The sequence below is a fragment of the Aythya marila genome (genome assembly GCF_965140915.1).
Source record: "Aythya marila genome assembly, chromosome: 29".
NCBI lineage: Eukaryota > Metazoa > Chordata > Aves > Anseriformes > Anatidae > Aythya > Aythya marila.
The window spans coordinates 75,547-88,789 of NC_139070.1; the positions used below are offsets into that span (position 1 = coordinate 75,547).

The window sequence follows — 13,243 nt, forward strand, 5'->3', positions numbered from 1 at the left end:
TACCTCCCTATGCTGAGTCTGTTTTGCCTATCACAGTAATTATTAATCGATCTCCCTGTCCTTATCTCAGCCATTTTTATCATATTTCTCCCTCTTTCTCTTTGAGGAGGGGGAGTGAGAGACCAGTTGTGGTGGAGCTTGGTCACCCACCCAAGTACAACCACTACACACCTAGTAACCTCTAAGAGCATTCTAGAGGTCTACCTGGAAAATCCAGCAGATGCTAGAGTGCACTGGGAGTGTTGTGAGCTCTCCAGGGGTCACAAGAGCACACCACTGGGCACAGGGATGCAACTCAAGTATGCTAAACAACACGGGTGCGTATGGGGGAGTAAACGAATGGCCGTATGGTGTTGAGATACCTCCTGCGTTAACCACAAGATCCAGTCATGTCAGCAACCAAGCCAGAGTTCAAGAAGCTTTTGGACAACACTGTCAGATATATGGTTTAATTTTTAGGTAGTCCTGTGGGAAGCCAGCTGTTAGACTTGATGATCAAACCCCTTGCAACTCAGGAGAGCTGATGATATTCTCCATGAAGTTGGCCCAGATCCCATGAGCTGACCTGATGAGTCACAAAGCTGTGCACACATCTCATGCCGCTAGGAGAAGAACTTCAGGTGAAATGAGTTTTCTCAAATGGAGTGTCTCTAGAGGCCAAGTATCCTGGCTCTGATGAACTACCTGTAGCCAGGGTTTTAGATGCCACGGTAGGCAGGCCTGGTTGGGTGAACATAGCTAAACAAGGCGTGTGCCCTGTCAGGCTCCTTATCTGGAAAGTACAGGCGCATCTTGTCCAGGAGATGGCCTGGCCAGAAGTTATTGTCGCTTGACTTTTGATTCTTATTCTTCTCAAGACGCCTAAAGAAAAATAAAGAAAAAAAAAAAACAGTCAGAGAGAGTAGCACGTTTTATGGAAATAAAATTCTAGGCAACTTCACTGATATTACTAGTAATGGCAAATGCGAGCCTGACAAGAACCAGCTGCTAGGACTTCTGGAACCCCCTGCCTGTCCTTCTTCTACATGACTGACATTGGAAATGCCAGCTTGTGAAGCTGTCTTGAGAACTGATGTGTTGCCTATCACTGTAGTACATAAACTCTCTGAGATGAACTAGGAAGACTGTGCTCTATTTTGCAAAGTGTTTCTTCTCCTCAAAAGCTTCTCCAGTCTTCCAAAGCTGGATTCTTTAGGACTGCCTTTCTTCCATGAGCTCAGCTGTGAGGCTGAGTCTTTCTATTCAGTCGGATTTGGGAATCACTTTGACTAAAGAAGGTGCTGCAAGTGCTATGACCAAGCTGGTAGTGGACATCCCAGTTTCATGGGTCAGGAAAGACCTTTGGACACTCATGAACTCCTTGGACAGTACGAGTCCGAAGACAGCAGGGACAAGGACAGCAAAAGAACTTGGACTCGTTTTGGAAGAAAAGCTTTTGTGGGTCACCTGAGATGCAAGAAAAATTAGGGCAAACTGCCTCTGTTCTCAGGGCTGACATTGTGTCTATGTCTAGAAAACTTGCATCTCCGGATCCTACAGATAAATGTTGAGATGCAAAGAACGTTGCTCAGTAAAACAGATCTGCCACCTGCATCTGACTTTTCTCCTGCAACGGTTAGTAACGCTCTGAAGGGTCAGTGTTCTAGAGCAACAGAGGAACTGAGGTGCAATGGGAGGGAACGAAGCACCGCCCTACTAGGAGCAGCTGGCTGCTGGCTGCACGCTGCTGTAGCAGGCTGCTTCTGCCCCCGACTGGAGAGCTTCTCCAGTCATCCAAAGCTGGAGTCTTTGGGATTGCCTTTCTTACGCAAGAAAAAACATTCTCTGAGAGGATTTCCAAGAAGCGTTGGGTTGGCCTGACGAGGACCGTCTTAGGTGAGAAGTTCTGTCATCTCTGCAGTTTGGAGTACAGAGAAGCTGTTCGCCAGCACCACTGCAACCCCGCAAGTCAGCAAAAACACAGCAGTGGCCGTGTAGCTGAGAAGAGATCTCTCTTCCTCTGCTATCGCTTGCTGCTACCTTGCAGCACCCTAACGTTCCACTTTGATACCTCAGTACCGCCTCTGATGCAGTGGGAGCTGATGCACAGCAGGGCAGCAGGAAGGGACTGATCATAAGCCCTCTTTGAACCAACCTGTTTTCTGCCTCCTTGGCCTGTTTTCCTGATGCACTTTTTGACCTGGACATGCTCAGAGGAGATGTGGCGTCAGCATGTCCTGTGCTGTAGTATCCTCCAGGCTGCCTGATCTTCCTCACGTCTTCTCCTTCTTTGATGATCTTGTCTCCTGGGTGCAGCAGGCCTGTTGACAAAGCGCACAGAGAAAAGCAATGGTGTATGGACAGCCAATGCTGAATAGCCAAGAAAACTCTGTTCTCCTGTTGCCCCAAGCCTGTCCCCCTGCCGATCCAGGTCACCTCTGGGTTTGGTCAGTGATACTGACCGGGAGGGGACAGAAAAGATGGCCCCGCTCTGGAAAGGAGGAAGACGTGATGGCCCAGCAAGTGCTGAGAGGACATGATGGCCCTGGCCAACTTCACATGGGGCCTCTTCCCACATGCCCTGCCCTGGGCTCAGGAGCCCCATTTCAGCTCAGCCCTTCGCTCGCGTTGCAGGTGTAGCAGTGTCCAGCTGACACAGCTCTGACACAGCTGTGCCTGGCCATGGACCTGCTGAACCTGACCATGGTCTGACCATGACCTTTGCCTGACCTTGCACCTGCCCCATCACCATGAACTTGCCTCATTAACTGCACTCGTGTCTGACCCTGGCTACCAGTCCAGGGGGACGTGGCCCTGGCTGCTCCGTAGCACTCTTTGCTATCTCAGCCCTGCTCTGGCCCTGCTGATGGTATTGCTGATCCTAATCAGCAGCATCTGCCGTGGCCCTCCAAGGGCTGCAAACATTCTCCATCAGCAGTGCCCCACCCTGAACATGCATCGTGCTTCTGGGTCTTGGGAAGAGGCAGGAGCATGTCAGGCTTAGTACGTTCACATTAGTACATTCCTTGCTCTTTGCTTTACCTCTTTGCAGCGCTTTGTCGGTGAGACAGATGTTACGCTCCTTGCACTGCTTGGAGCAATTCAGATAGTTCACAACGGCATTTCTGCGATAGTGGTCAACCAGTGCTCCCATGTCACCCTCTATAGTTGATGGCAGGCAGTGTTCATCGACGGGTGCATCCCCAGATCTCACCAGCCGACACTTTTCTTTCCATTCTATTGGGCTGTCTTTGATCTGCAAGTAAAGCAATGGTCCCAGTTAGCTTTCAGTGAGGCCCTGGAGTTGCTGCATTCCCTTTGGAGAAACTACAGGCACGGATCCATCTCAGAAGTGCGTGTAGATGGGACTCAGCACCCTGTAATGGGACCAAGCGCTTATCTGGGAGTGCCATTCCCTTCCAGTGCCAGGCCCACAGGCAGACGCTCCCTAGAGCACCAAGCACAAGAGCAGCATACTGGACATAGGTGCCCCAGCTGAAAAAAGTCTCCCAGCCACCATCTCTTTTCTGATTGTGTCAGGTTCACTAGAGCTCAGATGACTCCATCCCCACACCTGAACATTGCTTCAACTTCCATTTCTTGCCACTTCAGTTACCCAGAAAAGAGTGTTTACATCACCAGAGTGTTCAGAAGACAAACCAGTTGTTTGAGACAGCTTGTAGCATCTCAGCTGTGAGGCACGATGTGGTCAAGGGACTACTGAGAAGGTAATATCCAGAACAATCTCCAACCTTCTCCTTTGCTGCCCACCCCACATTCGCGAGCACGTAGAGGTGCGCCTTTTTTCCCGCCACACTACCTTCTCCAGCCGTCTGCTCTCTCTTGAGCGCTTTCCAATCTCTTCCATTTCATCCCAGTGTAAATGTCGCCGGCCTGGCTCAGTGTTGACTGGGGGCACTTCCAAGAGTATTAGCTTTTCTTTGGGCTCCGTGGGAGAGCAAGGCTTCATCCCCACAGCTTTGTCCCCAGCAGAAGGTGGAGAAGTGGCAGCTTTGCAAGCGTTTCTCCGGACCCGAGGCTGTGCATCTACAGCAGTTTAAAAAGCAAACAAATGAAAAGCTCAGAGAAACCCTGTTAGACAGTAGCAGAAATAAAAAAAATAAATAAAAAAAATAATTAAAAAAAACAAAAAAAAAAAAACAAAAAAAACAAGGCTGATCAATGTTTATAAGGCAAAAAGCTTTGGCATTTTGTGCAGTCTGGAGCACCCAACAGATGACGATCTTTGAATGGAAGCATCCTTTCGCTTTCAATCCAGACACACATATTACAGACGACTCCCATCTCCGCTTTGCCCCATTCTGTTTCATGCTCGCAATACACGTTTAGTCTACAAAACAATTAGTACAACAACGCAGCAGCAAAATGCCTCTTCTCTCCAAGATGTGAGAAGAATGTTGCCATTACCTTCAGATAAAAATGACACAGGTACCATGGCAAGCCTTCAGGTTTGGGCTAGGTTTTAAAGAGTAGGACCTTTGAATCTGCATTGTCCAGCTGCCCTCAACAGCTGGAGAAAGGGTCTGCTTCTGATCAGCCGGATGATCAACGCTAACCAATAAAATCCAGTACAGGAGGTTAAACCTCAGGGTTCAGATTCTGAGTCAAACCTAAAAGATCGGATAAGCTGTCTTCCACAGATGGGCTGAGTATTGCACTTCCCCTGGATTCTTTAGCTTCTCCCCAGAGGTCTCTTTTCAGCAACCGCGTTGCAGGACAATAGTCGCAAGGAGCCATATTCTGGATCTACTTTGGCATTCCCTAATGCCACCTGTGTACTTTTAGGGCATCTGCAAGGATATAGATTCCCAGCCCAGGGTTCTCCTCTCACCTTCGCTGGTCTCTTTGGGCTGTCCTTTCCTCATTTCCTGCCACTGCTTTTGACATTCAATCAGATCTTCACTGCTTATATAATTCCTCCGCTTTGAAGAAGTCAAGAAGATGACCACATCCTCCAGTTCCTTGTCACTGATGGGAACTTTTGTCTGGCAGCCAAAACAGGAAGCAACAGTGTGATCAATAAAAAAACAAGGCTTGGCCCAGAGTAGGGGGGAGATGAGCTTTGCTGTTGTTTTAAATGCTTTTTCAGAAAAGGCACAGAGGCAACCTGTTGAGCTTTAAGCTTTACATGAGTTTACCAAGCACTGAAAAATTTACTGGTCTTTTGCTGTCCTCTGCTGAGCTCTCAGCTTTCAATGTGCCAAACTTCTCAGCCATCTGGGCGTCAAGAAGCTAATTTGGCTTGGAACAGAATATCAGAAAACACCTGAACTGCTAAACCCTAACAGACCTGGACATGCTCTTGACAGTTCTGTACCGTTGCAGCCTGTGGAAAGTGAGGCTCAGCATGAGCTCTGCTGTGCCAACAGGTACTAAAAGGCAGTGCAGCGGGCAGACACATGAAACTGGCCAAGGAAAGACCAAGTATCAACACGAAGAAACTTGATGCCAGTTCAGGCCATGTTACTGAGCGCTGACTGTCTTTAGAGACTATGAGGCAATGAGTTTCACTCCCTCCTGGGACTCAGTCTGGGTGACAGCTCGCATCTCTGCAGCCTTCCCTTCCCTCTTCCCTTCAACATTTCACAGGCTGTGGGAGCCATCCTCTGAGAGTAACACAAGGGAAGTTGGAGTTTTTCCACTTCTCCGGGTTGGCATGCAGCAAAACAAGGCAAAGTTGCAGCAGTTCCTTACTTTTCTCTTCCCTACATACCTCCTTGATGACTTTAATGAAGTCTGCTCTCATGATCTTTCTCTGTTCCATTCCAGCCTTTCTGAAGATGTCTACCATTGTCAACTTCTGTTGGTGTAGGAGGTTATGCAGTGCAATAAGAGCTTCAGGGTATGGTGCACAAATAAGGGGAAGGCTACCCTTCTTCCGGGTCTGGCTCCTTGGTGGTGGTGAACACTGAAAAGGAATTAGAAAATACCCTCAAATCACCGTTATCCAGAATCACTGTGCCAGCAGATGCAAAGTGGCTGGGATAAAGCAGCGTCGCGCTGCCGACTTACAAGCAGATGCTGAGGCCGTGGCACGGCCACAAGAGATGAAGTACAGTAATCCCAAGAGTGGCACAACACAAGGTATACTTACGTCTGGCCTGTCGGTCTCGACTGACTTGCTTCTAGCCCTCTGGTCTACTTTAGCTGCCATTATTCGTTTCCTGACTCTTTCTTCCAGTTTGGTAAAGGTAGGTTTATGACTCAGCCATTTTTCAACATCTCCAAAGCTTTGCAGCTGAGACCGGAGTTGCTTCCTCTCCTGAATCCAAGCCTCCAGCTTTTGTAGATCATCTTTTGTATTACAGGTGATCTCTGGGGAGCTGAGGCTATCTTCTTCTTCCTGTCGCTGCTGAAAAACAGACAAATGACAGAAGCTGGTGTCCTGAGCTGGTTTCAAACAGGGAGAGTCTGGTCTTGCCACACAGGGAGCAAAAACGAATGCGACATGTGGAGCGTGGAGCAAACCTATTTGCTTTCCGTTTAAAGACAAGCATTGGATACAGTTTTCTCCCATGGTGTAGTTTGAAACCCTGCTCCAAAACCACTTCTGGCTTGACATTAGTCAAACCATCAGTCATATGCTCGCTGCTTATGTTAGTACTTTAACTGCAGATGAGCTTCTTACAAAATCTAGTGTTGAGATCGCATCGCTATAATGGCTTTGGAGGGGACTTCCTGCGCTGAGGCTTTTCTGAGCTATAGATGGCAAGGGTGTCTGGGCCTGCCACCAATCCCAGGTGTACAACAGCACTGAGAAATAGCCATCAGGCAGTCACAGAACAGCGTGTCCTGCCTCTTATCAAGGTGTTGGCTCCCTGCCCTGAAAGAGCAGCTGGAACAAAACATCAGCTGTTACGCTCATGAAAAATGGTCTTAGTGCTCTTCATGTTAACTGAAGAGACCAGAAGTAACAGCTGCTCCTGGAGCTCTCCTGCAGCATGCTGCATCGGGAGCTGCCTCAAGCCACTGGACTTAAGTTCCAGGGCAGGGAAAAGGTGTCCTCCTGTCAAGGGACAAAGAGTATGCTTCTGCCCTCACTCTGCTAGACTGCTCTTGGTGTCCCTTGGCTTCTACCAGGAATTCCTTCCTCATGGCAATGTGCCAGTGGGAATAAAAGCAACAGCCACGTGCCCTGCTCTCTAGAGGTGGCAATACTGCCGGGACTTGGAGACCTTCACAACTCAGCTTCCCCCCAGCCAGCAAAATGCTACCCTGCGGGATGCTTTACAGGGCTTCCCGTACCTGGCCCATCCACATCTCATCCCTTTGTCCCTCATCTTGCTGTTCCAGCAGTTTTGGAAATGTGACTCTTTTTGCTTCTCTGGTCTCTTCTTTCTCCTTGCTGGCCGCAGATGCCTCCAGTTTCCCTCCAACCTGCACCCCCAGTACAGAGCGTGCTTCCTAGAGGAACCCAGAAATGCAATAACAGCAGTTATTCATCTGTTTTTGTGTGTTTTGTTGTTGTTGTTGTTTTCTTTTCCCTTGTCTTTTCCTTTTTCTTTTTTCTTTTTTTTTTAATAGTGTTCTTCTCTCCCTCATCTTCTCTATTTTTCCCTGAAGGTTTGTCAGCAATTTTTTGCTCCCAAGTTCTTACAGATGCAACCAGAAAGCCATTCTGTTATGACCAATGAACTAACTCACGAACGAGCTATTTTTCAAAACGGGCTACTTTACTACCCCCCAGTAAAGGGATGTTTTCACAGTAAACAACTAAGTATTTAGCACGTACATCCTTTTCCTAAGATGCCCCCACATGATCATCTACAATCAAAAGAGACACAAAAATTACCTCGGACCATATTACATACCTGTCCTGTGTGTCTATGATCTTCAGAAGTAAGCAATGGCAATTTAAGCCTCTTGTGGGGAGTTTCTTTGTGCTGCCTTCCTTCTGTGTCTGGACATACAGGGAACAGTCTGAAAATACACACCAGCAGGAGTCAGGAGGTGAATCTGAGTGCAGGAAGGGTTTCTTTTCTCCACCCTCTCTCCAAACGGAGAGACCAGGGTCGTGGAAATCTAAAGAACCATGCACATGACTCGCAGCTGCTGGGATAATGATCAGCATTTAATCACCAAGAAGATCTCAACACTGGAAGGTGCACACGGGCGCACTTACACAAGAGGTTTGAGGCCTTGGAGCTTGAGAGACTGGTGGGTGAGGATGTGTCTGAAAGTCCACCCAGGAGGTTGCCTAGGGCAAGGAAGTTGACTCCACACCTTAAGACTGCCTCCACCAAGACAGAAAGAAGGGTAATCGTTGTAGACAACTCCCTTCTCATGGGATCAGAGGGCCCCTATATGTCGGCCAGATCCTACCCATAGGGAAGTCTGCTGCCTCCCTGGGGCCCAGGTCAGGGACATTGCCAGAAACCTTCCCAACCTGGCTCGCCCCTCTGATTACTGTCCTCTATTGATAGTCCAGGCTGGCAGTGATGAAATTGCTGAGAGAAGCCTGGAGGCTATCAAAAGGGTTTTCAGGGGACTGGGGCAGTTAGTAGATGGAGCGGGAGTACAGGTGGTGTTTTCCTCCATCCCTGCAGTGCAAGGGAGGGGTACAGAGTGGGTACTCCCACATGCCCAGCAATGGGACGAGGGGGAATGGGCTAAAGTTACGCCAGGGGAGGTTTTGTTGGATATTAGGACAAACATCTCTACTGAAAGGGTTGTTAGGCACTGGGGTGGGCTGCCCAGGGAAGTGGTTGAGTCACCATCCCTGGAGGTCTTCAAAAGATGTTTAGATGTAGAGCTTAGTGATATAGTTTAGTGGCAGACTTGTTAGTGTTAGGTCAAAGGATGGACTCGGTGATCTTGGAGGTCTCTTCCAACCTCAATGATTCTGTCATTCAGTACTAGGGCCGGTTCTCTTCAATATCTTTATCGATGATCTGGATGAGGGGACTGAGTGCACCCTCAATAAGTGTGCAGACGACATCAAGTTAGGTGCAACCAGCACCTGACTTCAGAGCAATCTGAGCAACCAGCTCTGACTTCAGAGCTGATCGCACTTGCAGCAGCCCACTGGACTGAGACCTTCTGAGAGGTAGGAGCCTATAAAGCATGCCACACAAGCACAAGAGCATAAGGCCACTCTAACAAATCCTTTACATCTCACCTGCCAGGAGACTCTTTTGCCTTTGTTTCCTCCTCTGCTTCTTCCTTCGCTTCAGCTATGGACAATGTGCTTGGAGAAAGTCGCCTTTGCGCAAGTTTTAATGTATGAAGAAGAGACGCTGTAAACACAAAAGGAGAAAACTTCTCAGCACATCAGGCACAGATCTGCTCTGCAATGTTATAAGCTAGCTGAGGTATCCCTGTGATTCCTTCTGAGACCTGTTTTCTAGAAGATTGCAAGCCCTTCCTGACACCAGATCCCATCTGACCTTTAATACCCACAGTGCTGCATTACTCCTTTTGCTGTGATCTTTCTGCTGCAGCAGCAAGTCCATCCCCTCTGAACAGTGGGGGTTTTGCAGGGAGACACATTTTGGTGCCTAACAATCTCTTTTGGGGCAACAATTTCTTGGAGCGGCATAAATGTTTTTTCTACACAGGCTTTCTATCCTGGTGCATTCAACTCAAGCACGTTATATCTGTGATATTCATGAGGAATTAAGAATGAGGAGTTCCCAGCTTTAGAGGAGAACCAAAGTTTTGGCACAGCTTGGCAACCTTTGTGCATTCTTCTCGACACAATTTTTCTCATCAAATGACAACATGGTGATTCAAAGCGGTATGCCCAGCCCCTCAGTCTCCCACAACTCAAGACGGAGTTTGTTATTCACAGTGCTAGTGGACTTGCCGAACATTGACTCCCTCCTGCACAAACAAACCCATAAAATGGAAGAGAGGCACCCTTTGGCATGTAATGCAGGGGAAAAACATACTTCAGCACTATCTTGTTCAAAATGTGTCCCTTGAGACATACCAGGAGGGTAAACAGAGGCATACAGCGTGCCTCTGCTATCCCAGGCATCTCACTGTAACCTGAGTCCCAAGCACCCCCCAGCGAGGACAACAGGGAAAGGCACAAACCTCCACCAGCAATCAGTCATTAACGTTACCTTGTGCATTAAGTACCTCTTCCTCTGCAAGACGCTCCCTAGCAAGCCGAGGTACCGCCTTAATCTCAAACCTGGAAGTAGGAAGAAGGCGCCGTTCTGTGAAAAGGGCTCCTTTGCCAGATTAATGTCAAAGTATCCGTGGAGAGTCCAACACATGCCCTAAACCATTCAAACTGAGCAGTGCTGGCCTCGGAACAGCTCAGCAGCCCCTCGCTAGACAGAGGTTTGGGTTTTTATTTTGCCTCAGTGCTCCTGTGTCGTCCTGACACAAGAAGGCATTTCAGAGTTCCTTTGATTGACACGAGTTTCACCAAAGACATGGAAACATCACAGGCAGGGGACAAGCATAGATCTGGTCCTTGTTCCACCTGCTAAGAGATCCTGTCCATGTTGCATTCAAAACAACAGAAACATTAGGATCTTACTTCTTTTAGATATTTTGGCAGTTTTAACCACATAAAAGAGAAGAAGCAGATGAAACATTAGGTGAGTTGCTTCAATGCGTCTGCAGAGCAAACCAGTTGCCTCTGACTGGAGTAATGGTAAAATGCAGAACACGGTCAGTAACTGAGGGTGATGCGTAAGCCCAAGCTAAGCAAAAGCAAGGATGAAATTAACTGCAAAACAGTAGTTTGAAAGAGCACTACCGATCATGAGCTGAGCACATGCGAGTGCGCGCAGAGCAGGGCTGCAGGAACAAATATACTTACTGAGGGAACAGGTGGGCACGGCCAAAATGGCTTGGGAAGAGGGCAGTTTCTTTGTCCAGTCTGACCAACTTTTTCTGCAGCAGGGACAGAAACATCTGACATGAGTCCAAGGAAAAGAGCTCAACATTCACAGAGGCCTTTCTGTAGCTCCAGGAATTCACTGCCTCTCAGCAAACTTCTGGACAAGTGCCTCAGCCAGTTAAAACACACTGCACAGCACATGATCTGCTAGGGTGAGGAACACTGCCAACCTTTTCACAAGGACCGTAGTTAACAGCCTCAGCCTGTGAACAAGTCAATGGAGCATACACAAGGGAAGGCCCGTCATGAGCCTCGGCTTCCGGCTGCTGCTTTCAGTGGGGTCGCTTGCTTTAGCTATTCCTGAGTGCAGCGCAAATGGGTCAGAGCTGGCTTTATCCCCAGAGTTTTTCACAGGAGTCAGAGGATTGCGTTGGCAGTGTGGAGGAACACGGAGACCAGACCTTTTCTGCTGGGACAGGAGAACTACACCAACAGCCTGCCTGCATCCAAAAGGGCCTGGTGTCCTTGTGCCTCAGCCTCACGCCCGCAACGGGGGGAACATCAACAGCCTAGCCGTTGCTTTGGCTTCTTTCCTATTTATGGCGAGGCCCTTCTAGTGCTATCCTTTGCCCAGCGACGATACAACTGCACGCATTGCCAGCAGTCATACAGAAAATAAAAGAAAGAAAACAGAAAGCTCTCACTGCGATGGACTGTGCCTAGCTCCAGCATCCTGGCAGCTCACAGCTGCCAGCAGGGCTCAGTGCCCCCACCCTTTGATGGGGCTTCAAACCCTCTCTAAGTAGGACTGCAGAAACAATAAACTTACAGCGATCAGCTTCTCTACCACGTATGTGGACTTGTTGAGACTGTGTAAAAACCCTTCAGAAAACGTCATTTTCACTCTTTGCCCTCGGATAGCAAGAGTGCCAAAATCCTTTAAGGTGAAGTCCGTGTCCTCCCTATTTGTGAGGATGCGGTAGAAGTATTGCAAGGTCTCCTCCAAACAGCTCTGCACTATTTCCTTGCTGTACGGGACGTTCAGGCGCATATTCTCATAGCTCAGCACCACTATCTTCATATCATCTGGAAAAAATGAGGAACAATGCAACTTGCACTGCAGTTGAACAGATTCAAACAAAGTGCCAGGAGCTTCCAGCTAAAACATGCTGCTGTAACTGCTGTAGTCTAAGCCTTGTACGACTCCTTAAAGCAGCTGATGTATGCTCCCCCTCAAGAGAAATTGAAATCACTCCATCAATGTACCAAGTGCACAGCTGTGACTCCTCAGCCCAGAGATAGGACCCAACGACCTCAGCCATCTGCGGAACACAGGAGGAGGAGGCAAAAGGAATGCGGCTGGTTCCCATGCAAAGAGCCCAGGCTCAGTGCACGCCTGGTCTGGGGAGACCTGCCTTGCACTGAGACAGGCAAGCACAAGAACTCTTCCAGACAGTTCTGGACAGTCCCTGTGGCCTTCAAAACTGAGGAACAAATGTCTCTGCTTTTGGTACCAATGCCCTTTACCCCAGGGCTGCCCGACAGAAGTTCCTATCCAGGAGAAGCTGGGAGTCATTGGAAAGAGAAGACCCACCCCAAATGAAGCACCAAGCTCTTAGTGCTGCGCAGGTCTCATCCATGGCACACAGTAGCCAAAGCAATGGCAGCAGTTGACAGAAATTACAGCAAATCTGGCCATTGATGGGTTTCTACGCCAGCCATCTCTTCTCTCTCTCAGGGCCTTCTGACGGCATCTGAGTTGCCTATCAGCACTTCTAAACAGCAATCGACATAACCCCTTAATATATGTACACACGGGAAAACAAGACTTTAATTGGTATTCTTACCAGGAACACGTACACAACGGTGTTTCAGGTTACGAATCTGTCCAAGAGTCTTGGACAGTGAAAACACAGGTCTCCGAAATGTGAACACCTGGCCATTTTCAAAAGATAGCCATTTTTTAATATGGAACGTCCCCAGTCCTGTTACAGTGACGGCCCGAGGCTGGTAAAGAAAAGAAGGGGAAGCATGTTTAAGTTGGAAAACAGAGTGAGGACTTGTGACATCTTGCAACGGGGTGCCCTGTGCCCTGCCCACTCCCAACGCGGCAGGGGGTAAGCTGGGGGAGCTGGGAAAGCTCATGAGAAGACCCACATACTTGGGGCATTTTCTCTCCTTCCTTTGCCCCTCAAGAAAATGCGCGGTGAAGTAAAGCAGGTGGAGGAGGTCTAGCCCATCCTTCAGCTAGGTCCCTTCCAGCAATTGGGGTTAACCCTGGAAGCATCCCCAGCTGTCTGTTTGCTCTCTCCACTCTGAGAGCGAAGAACAGAGAAGCCCCAGCAAGTTCTGAACACATTTTCCTACCGATTTGTATCTTTGATATAAATATTAATACTTGATTTTCTGTTGGGTTGGTTTCAATTATTACAATTATTTCAATTT

At 48.5% G+C, this 13,243-nt stretch overlaps 1 protein-coding gene across 2 annotated transcripts; it reads right to left on the reverse strand.

Annotated features, from left to right (window-relative positions):
* Positions 1–440: 440 nt before the first annotated feature.
* On the reverse strand, positions 441–12,985 carry LOC309888389 (uncharacterized protein). Of its 2 annotated transcripts, none has more exons than XM_082780677.1 (14): positions 12,646–12,985; positions 11,628–11,884; positions 10,778–10,851; positions 10,068–10,138; positions 9,119–9,236; positions 7,812–7,920; positions 7,246–7,404; positions 6,095–6,349; positions 5,714–5,908; positions 4,832–4,985; positions 3,800–4,026; positions 3,022–3,235; positions 2,135–2,300; positions 441–861 (listed from the first exon to the last, which is right to left on the reverse strand). In XM_082780677.1, the coding sequence occupies exons 1-14, from the start codon at positions 12,941–12,943 to the stop codon at positions 699–701; spliced, it is 2,460 nt and encodes an 819-aa protein (XP_082636803.1). In that variant the 5' UTR covers positions 12,944–12,985; the 3' UTR covers positions 441–698. The 2 variants fall into 2 exon arrangements, with proteins under 2 accessions (XP_082636803.1, XP_082636802.1); XM_082780676.1 differs by having other exon boundaries at positions 6,095–6,352.
* Between the last annotated feature and the right edge of the window lie 258 nt (positions 12,986–13,243).

What these genes read in the sequence shown, in the direction of transcription:
- LOC309888389 (XM_082780676.1), bottom strand. Translation starts at nt 12,943, where the DNA reads ATGAGCTTTCCCAGCTCCCCCAGCTTACCCCCTGCCGCGTTGGGAGTG. An exon ending in GCAAAAGAGTCTCCTGGCAG is followed by an intron (nt 7,921 to 9,118) that starts GTGAGATGTAAA and finishes GTGTATTTTCAG; the next exon opens with ACTGTTCCCTGTATGTCCAG. An exon ending in GCCCAAAGAGACCAGCGAAG is followed by an intron (nt 4,027 to 4,831) that starts GTGAGAGGAGAA and finishes AAACTGCTGTAG; the next exon opens with ATGCACAGCCTCGGGTCCGG.